We start from the raw sequence: 13,018 nt of genomic DNA, 5'->3' as shown, positions 1-13,018 counted from the left end.
AGCTGAAACATTTGATTCAACAGTTTGGTCATGGGACCACAGTAATACAGTTGTAGTTACAATGTTAGAGATGTGTTGGTGTTCAGGTGATCACTGTCTTTACCTCCTCCTTTTTACTGTCCTCCAGCTCAGCATCCAGGAAGTCCAGAGTGACAGGCTCTCTGAAGTTAATGATCTGAGAGAGAGAGATGTGCAGCCAATCAGACCAAGAAAATGACCCGTATCTGGGTAGAAAATCCAAGACCTCCAGAACAGAGAAATACAAATGATATATAGAACTAGAGTCAGTAGGAGTGATTTGAGGACAGTTTGGGTCCTACCTTAGGTTGCAAGTTGGGGTGCAGGAGCAAATAGCCATTTTTGTCGATTGCATATGTGTATCCATTGGCTCCAAGCTGTAGGGACAGAGTTGAGACTTAAAACCAGTGAAAAAAGTAAAGATATTTCTACCGCATGTGAGCTACGTGCATGTGTGACGTACTTACCCTATATGTTGGCGTCTTCCTCTTAATTTCGTTGATCGCAACATCCACTCCCATGACACCAAGGACGAGCTGAGTCTGTGTAAAGACAACACAGACGGCAAAAGTTGAAATATTTGAACTCTGGCGGCAAGTTCTGTCTACCGTGGCAGCTGACGGCATTCAACGCCAGCCTCAACGGCATTTACCATCGTGCTCTCAATGAAAACAATGACATCCGGTTTGCCAACTACGGTCTACCTCGTACCATCTATATGCAGCATTTGAGCATTCATCTTAAGATAGCTAGGTGAGACAACTACATATCACAGTCGTAGTAGGTACATTTTTCCACAATAACGAAGTTGTAAGCAAAGTTAGGGCTAGTAGTAAAAGACAAGTGTCATTTCAAATAATTAGGGGGGGGGGGTGTCACACCCTGATCTGTTTGACCTGTCTTTGTGCTTGTCTCCACCTCCCACCAGGTGTCTCCCATCTCTGCTCATTATCCCCTGCGTATTTATATCTGTGTTCTCTGTTTGTCTGTGGCCAGTTTGTTTTGTTCGTCTTGCCTACCATTGGTTTTCCCCTTGCTCCTGTTTGTTTCTAGTTCCTAGTTTCTGGGGATTGACCATTCTGCCTGCCCTGAGACTGCCTGCCGTTCTGTACCTTCTGGACTCTGATCTGGATTACTGAACACTGCCTGCCCTTGACCTGTCGTTTTGCCTGCCTCCTGTTCTAGTAATAAACTTTTGTTAGGGTTTCAGAAGTATGAGCATCTGTACCTCTCTCACTGATCCTGTCATCACATTATCATTCAGCCTCTCACATTAAGAAGCAGAGGCTGCACACACACACACACACACACACACACACACACACACACACACACACACACACACACACACACACACACACACACACACACACACACACACACACACACACACACACACACACACACACACACACACACACAAACACACACACACACACAAACACACACACACACACACACACACACACACACACACACACACACAGACACAGACACAGTGGAAGCACACACACAGCAAACGGGGCCTTTAGACTGACTGCTGAAAAGCTGTCCTCACCATCTGTGACTTAAAACCATGTGTACCATCTGACTAATCTATATCTACACCCTGGAACTGAGTCAATTTGTCATAGCATCCCTCTGTTTTTTAAGCCTGTGTGATTCAAGAGTCAATATTTTCTATTTGGTTTTAATAGTTGATTCAGTGGGAGCTAAGCAACAGATGTACATCAAAAATCCAATCAAATTAACTTTTATTTGTCATATGCGCAATAAAAACAACTGGTGTAGACTACCGTAAAAATACAAATAAAATAGTAACAAGAGGAATAAAATAAATCACACGAGAATGGAGCTATATACAGGAAGTACCAGTACCAGATCAATGTGGAGCTATATACAGGGAGTACCAGTACCAGATCAATGTGGAGCTATATACAGGGAGTACCAGTACCAGATCAATGTGGAGCTATATACAGGGAGTACCAGTACCAGATCAATGTGGAGCTATATACAGGAAGTACCAGTACCAGATCAATGTGGAGCTATATACAGCGAGTACCAGTACCAGATCAATGTGGAGCTATATACAGGGAGTACCAGTACCAGATCAATGTGGAGCTATATACAGGAAGTACCAGTACCAGATCAATGTGGAGCTATATACAGGGAGTACCAGTACTAGATCAATATGGAGCTATATACAGGAAGTACCAGTACCAGATCAATGTGGAGCTATATACAGGGAGTACCAGTACCAGATCAATGTGGAGCTATATACAGGGAGTACCAGTACCAGATCAATGTGGAGCTATATACAGGAAGTACCAGTACCAGATCAATGTGGAGCTATATACAGGGAGTACCAGTACCAGATCAATGTGGAGCTATATACAGGGAGTACCAGTACCAGATCAATGTGGAGCTATATACAGGGAGTACCAGTACCAGATCAATGTGGAGCTATATACAGGGAGTACCAGTACCAGATCAATGTGGAGCTATATACAGGGAGTACCAGTACCAGATCAATGTGGAGCTATATACAGGGAGTACCAGTACCAGATCAATGTGGAGCTATATACAGGGAGTACCAGTACCAGATCAATGTGGAGCTATATACAGGGAGTACCAGTACCAGATCAATGTGGAGCTATATACAGGGAGTACCAGTACCAGATCAATGTGGAGCTATATACAGGGAGTACCAGTACCAGATCAATGTGGAGCTATATACAGCGAGTACCAGTACCAGATCAATGTGGAGCTATATACAGGGAGTACCAGTACCAGATCAATGTGGAGCTATATACAGGAAGTACCAGTACCAGATCAATGTGGAGCTATATACAGGGAGTACCAGTACTAGATCAATATGGAGCTATATACAGGAAGTACCAGTACCAGATCAATGTGGAGCTATATACAGGGAGTACCAGTACCAGATCAATGTGGAGCTATATACAGGGAGTACCAGTACCAGATCAATGTGGAGCTATATACAGGAAGTACCAGTACCAGATCAATGTGGAGCTATATACAGGGAGTACCAGTACCAGATCAATGTGGAGCTATATACAGGGAGTACCAGTACCAGATCAATGTGGAGCTATATACAGGGAGTACCAGTACCAGATCAATGTGGAGCTATATACAGGGAGTACCAGTACCAGATCAATGTGGAGCTATATACAGGGAGTACCAGTACCAGATCAATGTGGAGCTATATACAGGGAGTACCAGTACCAGATCAATGTGGAGCTATATACAGGGAGTACCAGTACCAGATCAATGTGGAGCTATATACAGGGAGTACCAGTACCAGATCAATGTGGAGCTATATACAGGGAGTACCAGTACCAGATCAATGTGGAGCTATATACAGGGAGTACCAGTACCAGATCAATGTGGAGCTATATACAGGGAGTACCAGTACCAGATCAATGTGGAGCTATATACAGGGAGTACCAGTACCAGATCAATGTGGAGCTATATACAGGGAGTACCAGATCAATGTGCAGAGGTACAAGGTATTTGAGATAGATATGTACAAGGCAGGGTAAAGTGACTAGGCATCAGGATAGATAATAATAAGAGTAAAATAAAAAACAGAACAGCAGCAGCAAATGATGAGTGTAAAAGTGTGTGTTCGTGTGAGTGTGCATGTATGTGTGTAATGTGTATGTATGTGTGTTTGTATTGTGTCGGTCTGCGTGTGTGTTATGTGTGTGTGTGCATGTAGTGTATGTGTATGTTTTGTGTGGGAGTGTCAATGTGGTGTGTGAGTGAGTGTGTATTTGGTTTGTATATATAGTCTAGTGAGTGTGTATATGGTTTGTATATATAGTCTAGTGAATGTGTATTTGGTTTGTATATATAGTCTAGTGAGTGTGCGTAAGGTCAATGCAAGATAGAGTTAGTGCAGATAGTTTGGGTACCATTAATTGACTATTTAACAGTCTGACACCGCCTGATATAGAGGTCCTGGATGGCAGGGAGCTCGGCACCGTACTGGGCAGTCCGCACCACCCTCTGTAGCACTTTGCGGTCCAGGGCTGTGCATTTGCCATACCAAGCGGTGATGCAGCCAGTCAAGATGCTCTTGATGGTGCAGCTGTAGAACTTCTTGAGGATCCGTGGGCCCATACCAAATCTTTTCAGCCTCTTGATGGAGCCGTGCCCTCTTCCCGACAGTGTGGGTGTGTGTGGACCATGTTAGGTCCTTAGTGATGTAGAAGAAACTTGAAGCTCTCGACCCGCTCCACAACAGCCCTGTCAATGTGGATGGGAGCGTGCTCTCCCCTCTTTCTCCTATAGTCCACAATCAGCTCCTTGGTCTTACTGACGTTGAAGGACAGGTTGCTGTCCTGGCACCACACTGCTAAATCTCTGACCTCCTCTCTGTAGGCTGACTCATCGCTGTCTGTGATCAGGCCTACCACCATTGTGACGTCAGCAAACTTAATGATGGTGTTGGATTCATGCGTGGTCATGCAGTCATGGGTGAACAGGGAGTACTGGAGGGGACTGACCACACACCCCTGAGGGGCCCCCGTGGTGGAGGTGTTGTTGCCTACCCTCACCACCTGGGGCCGGCCAGTCAGGAAGTCCAGGATCCAGTTGCAGAGGGAGGGGTTCAGTCCCAGGGTCCCTAGCTTGGTAATGAGCTTGGAGGGGACTATGGTGTTGAACACTGATCTGTAGTCTATGAGCAGCATTCTCACATAGTTATTTCCCCTCTTGTCCAGGTTGGAGAGGGCAGTGTGAAGTGCAATTTAGATTGCGTCATCTGTGGATCTATTGGGGTGGTATGCAAAATGGAACGGGTGTAGTCTGTCTGGAATGATGTGAGTCATGACCAGACTTTCAAAGCACTTCTTATTTACAGATGTGAGTGCTACAGGGCGATAGTCATTTAGGCAGGTTACCTTGGAGCCCTTGGGAACAGGGACAATGGTGGTCAGCTTGAAATATGTTGGGATTACAGACTGGGAGAAGGATATATTGAAAATGTCTGTGAAGACACTTGCCAGCTGGTCTGTACATGATTTGAGAACGCCTGCTGGTATTCCGTCTGGCCCGACGGCCTTGTGATTGTTAACCTGTTAAAACGTTTTGGCTCACATTAGCCACGGAGAGAGAGATCACACAGTCATCCGGAAAAACAGAGGCTTTCACGCAAGGCAAAGTGTTATATTCCTCGAAGCGAGCATAAAAGACATTTAGTTCATTTGGGAGTTCTGCATCGCTGGGCAACTCATGGTTGGGTTTCCCTTTGTAATCCGTTATTGTCTGCAAGCCCTGCCACATACGACGAGCGTCAGAGCCAGTGTAATAGGATTCTACCTTCCTCCTATATTGTCCTTTCACATGTTTGATGTCTTGTCGGAGGTCGTAGTGGGTTTTCTTGTATGCGTCCATGTCCGTGTCCCATTCCTTGTAAGCGGTAGCTCTAACCTTTAGCCCTGTGAGGATATTGCCTGTAATCCATGGTTTTTGGTTTGGATAAGTTCTTATAGTCACTGGGGGGACAACATCGTTTATGAACTTGTTGATGAAGCCCGTGACTGTTGTGGGAAAATCCTCAATGATATCAGATGAATCCTGGAACACATCCCACCTTGCAAAACAGTCTTGTAGCGTCACGTCTGCTTCATCCGACCACTTCCGTATTGAGTGCATCACTGGTACTTCCTGTTTGAGCTTTTGTTTGTAAACAGAAGAATAGAGCCGTGGTCAGATTTGCCGAAGGTAGGATGAGGGAGGGACTTGTCTAGAGTTTCTTTCTTGTTTATGGCCCCATACAGTTCGTTGAGTGCCATAGCGGCGCTGGCTTGGGACGGGATGTAGACAGCTGTAATAATTACAGATGACAACTCTCACTTGAACTTACACTTGAAGCAGCACACCAGTTGTTAATTATGAAAAAACACCCTCTACCTCCTTTCGACTTCTCCGAAGCCTCTGTACGATCCTGTCGCTGCACGGAGAATCCACTGAGTACTACGTGCATAGCGTCGTCATCCAGACACGTTTCAGTAAGACATGTAATATTGCAGCTTTTAAAGTCTATCTGATTAGAGACTCTCGAACGAAGCTCATCCATCTTATTCTCCAGTGACTGGACAATTGCCAATAGAACAGAGAGGAGCGGCGTTCGGGTTTTCTCTTCGCCTCAATTTCACCAGGACTCCACCTCGTCTCCGGTTTCCACGCCTGCAGCGTTTTGCTAGCCCATGGAACAAAGGAATAGGGTCCGGTATGAACAGTGGAACAGCTGAGTCGGAGTTGAAGTCGTATTTGAAGTCGAAATCGAGGTTAGTAACTGTCGATCTGATGTCCAGAAGTGCTTGGCGGTCATATGTGAAAATAGTATGAACTTTGGGTAAAAAAAGTAAAAGAATATGATAAAAGTCACTATATAGCAAAGCTGGGTTGGAACCGAGGCAAGCCAAGCAAAGCTGAACTGGACTGGTTACACATCCAGCATAGTTGCAAAGCCGAGCTGGTCTGTGTCAGCCCTATAGTGTGAATCAGACATGAGTGTAAGGATATATCAGAGCTGCTGGGCCTGTTGCCACCTCAGGGGGTCGGTGTTGCCCTGCGGTCGTTTGGTCGCTGCACCAGGATGGGAGGGTGCCATTAGACATGACTGATGCTCAACATTAGGGAGTTACAGAGAAAGAAAGGGACTATTTTGTAGTCAGGATTCCTGTTGTTTTACAATGGTGCAAACCCTGTTGTTCAAATGGGAAAATCTGTATCTAAGTTAGTACTGATGCAATAGCTGTTTATGTATTGGGATCTGTTGACAGTGGTCCTCAAAAAGCCACAGAGGATAGAGAGACTTTTATAATCGCCCTTTTGAAGATGTCTATTAACTTGTTAATCAGTGTAAACCTTAATGCTGGTACTGTTCACCTGAGAGTTTGCATCAGCGGTGAGGTTGAAGACCGGCATGGTCCCAGTGATGACCAGACCCAGACCCTGAACACACAAACAACATAGCAAAATCAACATCTTAGCACACAGGACTTCACAAGGTCGCGTTAGCATCTATATAACGTTTTCCCCATCTAGAACATAGCTATGTTATGACTCATAAGAGACGGTTGCAAGCTAAAGGGCTTGAAGTGTAGCTAGTACAAGGTAAACTTGTATTAAAACAGAAATGTAACGTAACAGAGACATTGTGTTGCTAGTTATCAGTCTGTGTCTTACCAGAGCATCCTGGTAGACGTTGGTCCATTGGACCAGCTTGGCCTTGGGCCCAGCCAGCACCATGGGCCGACCCAGCACATCCAGGTACTCCTGAGACATGGAGGAGAACACACACGTCAGAGCAACGACACACACACACACACACACACACACACACACACACACACACACACACACACACACACACACACACACACACACACACACACACACACACACACACACACACACACAGCATCTATTGCTTGATAGTGCTTGCCTTACAGTGGGGGTTGTTAAAACAGTGAGCTGTAAGAGCATGTCACCCTTAGTCAACGTATAACTACGAGACCCTGACAAGTCTTCTCCTCGTCATATTAACCAGTGGGCCAACAGTAGAAGCTGCCCAGTGCTGAGGAGCAGTAAATCCTGCGGACAGTCTTCAGCCATTCAGAGTCGTTATTCATCATTATGAATGATGCTATTAAAAACACAATAGGAGTGCCAGGGGCACTTGGCACAAAGAGGCCAATCTCCCACTGGCTCTCTGTGTCCAGCACGGCAGTGTGAAAACGCCTCTCTCCGTGTTGGAAAACAAGGGTCAAGGGTTAAACTCACGAGTGATTCATCACGTTCATCAAATTCGTCTCTCCGTAGGTTCGTTTTACAGATTCTAAACGACAAAGATGTTTAATTGATCCATGGGATGCTGTTATTGGGATGCGATGGGGGGGGGGGGGGCCCGTGACAGGGATCACGTCACCCAACTCTGAGAAGAAAACCTTCTGACCTTGGGAGTTTGATTCTGTCAGTGCAACATCTTAGTGACTTCCTGCTCTTTCTGTTCAAACAGATCATGGGAAAACAAAAGGCATTGGTGACTCCTTCACCGACTACGATTTATCTCAATTGCGGGTGAGGAATTTAGGGAGATTCCAACACAGATCTAGGTAGTTAAACTACTGCCGATCACACCAACAAAATAGGGAGTTACAGAATGTGACAAGTGGCTATGCTAATGTGGTCTTATTCACACAGTCAGTAAACGATACCCCCTTTACATGATGGAATATTCCATTATAGCACTCAGACCTTAACCATAACCTTCTGTGTATACCTGTTTCACACACAAGCAGTGTCGCCCTGTGTGAACACAGTGTTGTTCCAATGTCGTGCCTTTGACCGTTTGTTATTCATTGGCTGAACACTGAGGTGCTGACAGGCATCACCTATTCTATTATTAGCTCAGTCAAACTCCCGTTTAACGGGCCACAGGGAGATGTTTCATCAAGATGATGACAGGCAGACCTTTTCACGGGATGTAGGGGACATTTTCCGCCTGACTAGAACAATCTAGCCAACATTAAAGTCAGCCAGCAGAAAGGCTGAGGAGGTCCAAGGGAACCAGAGCCACACGTAGGTAGAGGCCAGGGTCCAAGGGTCCACGCTAACGGTTCTGTGGGTTAATGTGTTGCTACGACCAGGGACTACTTTACGTGCCTCCAACAGGCCAACCAAGTAGCATCCTGTCTGTGCAACTACACTGTGAAATACAGGCTACATCAGCTACATGTATGTGTAACTGACTACACTGTCAAATACAGGCTACAACAGCTACATGTATGTGTAACTGACTACACTGTGAAATACAGGCTACATCAGCTACAGGTATGTGTCACTGACTACACTGTAAAATACAGGCTACATCAGCTACATGTATGTGTCACTGACTACACTGTGAAATACAGGCTACATCAGCTACAGGTATGTGTAACTGACTACACTGTGAAATACAGGCTACATCAGCTACATGTATGTGTCACGTTAAACAGGTGCACCTTGTGCTGGGGACAATAAAAGGCCACTCTAACATGTGCAGTTTTGTCACACAACACAATGCCACAGATGTCTCAAGTGTTGTGGGAGCGTGAAATTGGCACACTGACTGGAGGAATGTCCAACCAAGCTGGTACTAGATAATTTAATGTTAATTTCTCTACCATAAGCCGCCTCCAACGTCGTTTTAGAGAATTTGGCAGTACGTCCAACCGGCCTCACAATAGCAGACCACATGTATGGTGTCGTGTGCGTGTTAGTAATGTATACCAAGGCAGCCCTATAACTTGATATAACGCGACATTATATGATGGGGATCTCTAAAATGTGTAGTGTAGCCCAGGTGTGTCTAATGCTCCTACATGAACCAGTCCTGTTGCACACCTGCTGTAGGAAACCTATTAGAATAAGTGGCAGTTCTCAGAATATAATTATGCCAGAGTTAATGGAACAGCTGACAGTCTATTCAGGGGCCCTGATCGCTCTGTGGGGCTGGGGGAGGAGGAGGGCTAGGAAGGGGGAACGGGGTGCATAGAGCCCCCCAGCAACTCACTCAATTTCTACAGCTGGAACGAGGTTATCCCAAGGGGCTATGGGACCAGGTAGTGCCTGGAGCAGAGTGGAGGTCGGCGGAGGAGGGTGGAGGGGCCACGGGTGTGTGGGGCAGAGGAGCCAGAGGTGTGTGTGTGTGTGTGTGTGTGTGTGTGTGTGTGTGTGTGTGTGTGTGCGCGTGTGTGGTAGTGCAATTGGGGGACTAGAGAAGGGGTGGATTGGGCGGCACAGCAGGTCTGAGCTAACTATGACCTGCTAGACGACAGAGGAGCGCTTTAATCACTCTCTCTCTCTCTGTTACTTTCTCTCTTTCCGAACCTCCTCGTATCCTTGTGTGATGGTACATTTCAAGGCTTTATCTACAATCTGAACAATTGTCTTCAAAGAGAGTAACGAACTCAAAGTTAAGTAGAAAACACACCCTAAACAAAGGTACAGCATCCTGATTGTGTTCAGGATTCACATGAGTGTAAATATTCACGCATGGACACACATATTACACACACTGAAGGATATCTGACCTGCGTGTTAATTCTGATGGCGCCAATGGATGGAATCTCGTAGTAGAATCCTGAAGAACAAAGTGAGAGAATTGGTTCAGTCAATCCACAACGGTAACCAGCAACATGTAACTGCTCTATTGTAATGTGCGTTGTAAAGGTAAGGTTCTCAGTGCCGCATCTTAAAGGCCATAGGATGAAATAACAGCCCAGCGAAGTGCGATCATCTCAAGCGAGCAGGGGCACGTGTAGCGCTATCATTTCAAAACGACTCCTCAGCAGAATGCTGATTGTTCTCAACGAGGGGAAATTCCATTTAGTAACCCATTACGCGTGTTGGTTATGTAATTATGTCATTTTGTGTAAAACGCTGTGTGTGTTTGTGTGAGTGTGTGTACTGTGTGATTGATTGGCACCAGGGTGCTATGGGGAAACAAGATGGGGGCCATTGGCCTCCAGTCTTATCACCATTGTACTGCAGGATGTAAATGTCATGTGCTCGAGGGTCTCACTGAGGATGCTGCGGCTGAGGCTCAATGCAGAGCAGAGCAGGGCTGCTGATTAGTGATGGAGGAGAGGAGAGCCACTCTCTCACTCTGGGTCAATAACTGCTGCCGCTCCCCAAGTTATTAAAGCAGAGTGTTTATACAAAGAGCTGCGAAACATACTCGGAATGTTAAGAGGTGGGAACGGCTGTTTTTTTTTTTTTTAACAAATTGCGTTCTCACAAAATAGTGCCTGTGAAATATATTACAGAATCTCTGGTGCCAGTAAATAGCTGTAAAGTTACAGGGAAAATGTATTCAATTACAGTATTATTAAGCTGGCCCCAGGATAATGCTGTAATCATGGTAGCATCCACATAAGCGCAACGCACGCACACAAACTATGACTATGCTCAGAATGGTAGCCCCTTCGCTTGCTTTGTGCTATTGTGCGACACCTCCAGTTGTAGAGCACGACACAAGGAGCGACGAAGGAAACCCGACGTAGAAAACCATGGAGCATGGACTAGAGGTCCGCCGGTTTTCAGCCACAGGAGGAGGGGAGAGCAGTTGGGCCCACAGACTCTCAGAGCGGGAGTCAGGTTCCACTTAACAGGGGATTGCAGCACAAGCCAAGTGAGACAACAGGGAGGCTAGTCGACCGGGAGCTGGGTGTGTAAGGTGCTTGCGAGGGGGATCCACGTGTGTTTATGTGTGTGAAAGTGAGAAGGTTCGGCTCTACATGTCATTATAGGGTGTCTCTGGATACCAAAGAAAGAGCCGTAAGCACAATGCGGTACGACTATATTTAAAAGGACAGCTCCAGAGAGGAGAGGACGTCAATAACCATTGTCTTAGGTTGGCATTGGCTTTGGTGCCACGCTAATGATTAGAGCGAGTGGTACGCTGGCACAGAGGAGTAATCCTGGACTTCCCACATGCCGCCTGCCTGACTGAGAGATGGTAGCCATCGTTATCGACACACAGCCAGGCTCCACACGATAATTCATTACAACATGCGGGGAGGGAGGTGCTTCTGAAGCACTCTGACGGCTCCACAGGAAATGAATGAGTCAGCCTTCTATAGGAGGCACGCTGCTTGTGACAGGAAGACGGGAAAGCTAAGTGTATAGGAGAAATGTAGAGACACTGAGAAATCCAACAGCAGAGGGGATAAAGAGGGAGAGAGCGAGGAGAGAGAGAGAGAGAGAGAGAGAGAGAGAAGTTTTTGTTCCAGAAAGAGTGGGAAAAAAAGAGTTGGTTATAGTGCAGAGCGGGCTGAGTAAAAACGGCCTTGAGTGTCATGAGGGCCGATGGTCAAGGAGGAAAGCTCAGTCATTTGGGTCGGGGACAGTTGTGCCGTTTGACTGGAGTTTGGTTATATCATTACACCATTATGATCCCATATTTTCTCGTTTCTCTTTGGTGGACTTGGGTAACGTTGAGATTGTACATGTAAATCAGTCCGTGTCCTTACAGTTTATAGACACACCCTCTACTCACCTTTATTGGCACAAGCTATCCACTGCAAAGGTGTGACATCGTAGTTGTGCTGCCCGACTGAAAAGGTAAATACTCGAATCTGAGGGAAGAGGGGATAGTTAGCGGAGAGGGTGGAAAAACTGGACATTACCCTAGTACAGCGAGAAAGTATAAGCGGCAGAAGCATTTCAAGCCAGGGCGTGAGCGAGGGCGAAGAAGAAAAACGGTAGGAGAAGGAGATAGATAGAATGACAGAGAGAGGAAAGAGAGTGAGTGTGTGCATGTGTTGGCTGTAATTTCCTGGGCTCTGATGATAAAGTGGCTAATTAGTCAGCAGGTCAGAGCTGTTAACACCTGCAGCAAGACAAGAAAAGAGACAGAGAAACAGAGAGACAGAGAGAGAGAGAGAATATGACAGGGATGGAAAGTAATGCCAATGAGGAAGAAAAGAGGAAACACACACCAAAAGGCTGGATCTATGTCCAAGGATGGCAGTGTTGGAATCATTAATATTCTCACCCAAATAAATGACACCTGCTGTTGAGAAACATTATGTTTATTTCATAAGGATAGGGGATGAGTGGGAGATGGGAGACCACAGGCTGGTTTATCATCTCTTGGACAATGCGTGGGCTGATTCATTGGCAGACTAGGATTGATTAAAAGATCCTTGGTTATTGGGGACAGACTCACGGTTTTGTTGGGCCAGTTGTACTTCTCAAAGATGTCCTGGGCACGATCCTCTCCTCCATCTGTAAACATCATTATCATCTTATTGCAGCCCGCCCTCGGGGCGCCGGTATCCTGTGGAACAGAGAGAGAGAAGAAGTGGGGGATAGAGAGGGAGAGACAGAAAGAGGGATAGAGAGAGATACAGAGAGAGATACAGAGAGAGAGAGAGAGAGTGATTAGTGAGAGAGTGATTAGCGAGAGAGGGGGAAGAGA

At 46.1% G+C, this 13,018-nt stretch overlaps 1 protein-coding gene across 3 annotated transcripts in view; it reads right to left on the bottom strand.

Moving 5' to 3' along the window:
- LOC115150944 (voltage-dependent calcium channel subunit alpha-2/delta-2-like) overlaps nt 1-13,018 on the bottom strand; it is a 108,636-nt gene that overhangs the window by 16,862 nt on the left and 78,756 nt on the right. For all 3 annotated transcript variants that reach the window (XM_029694797.1, XM_029694798.1, XM_029694800.1), the window contains 8 exons: nt 12,767-12,877; nt 12,095-12,173; nt 10,128-10,177; nt 7,240-7,329; nt 6,940-7,005; nt 486-560; nt 321-395; nt 104-175 (listed from right to left, as the gene is read on the bottom strand). In XM_029694797.1, the coding sequence (XP_029550657.1) occupies nt 104-175; nt 321-395; nt 486-560; nt 6,940-7,005; nt 7,240-7,329; nt 10,128-10,177; nt 12,095-12,173; nt 12,767-12,877 (618 nt within the window). The remainder of the gene's footprint in view (nt 1-103; nt 176-320; nt 396-485; nt 561-6,939; nt 7,006-7,239; nt 7,330-10,127; nt 10,178-12,094; nt 12,174-12,766; nt 12,878-13,018) is intronic.

This window comes from Salmo trutta, chromosome 16, assembly GCF_901001165.1.
Source record: "Salmo trutta chromosome 16, fSalTru1.1, whole genome shotgun sequence".
In the NCBI taxonomy this organism is placed as follows: domain Eukaryota; kingdom Metazoa; phylum Chordata; class Actinopteri; order Salmoniformes; family Salmonidae; genus Salmo; species Salmo trutta.
The sequence above is the reverse complement of the archived record's forward strand: the minus strand, read 5'-3'. Positions and strand labels throughout refer to the sequence as shown.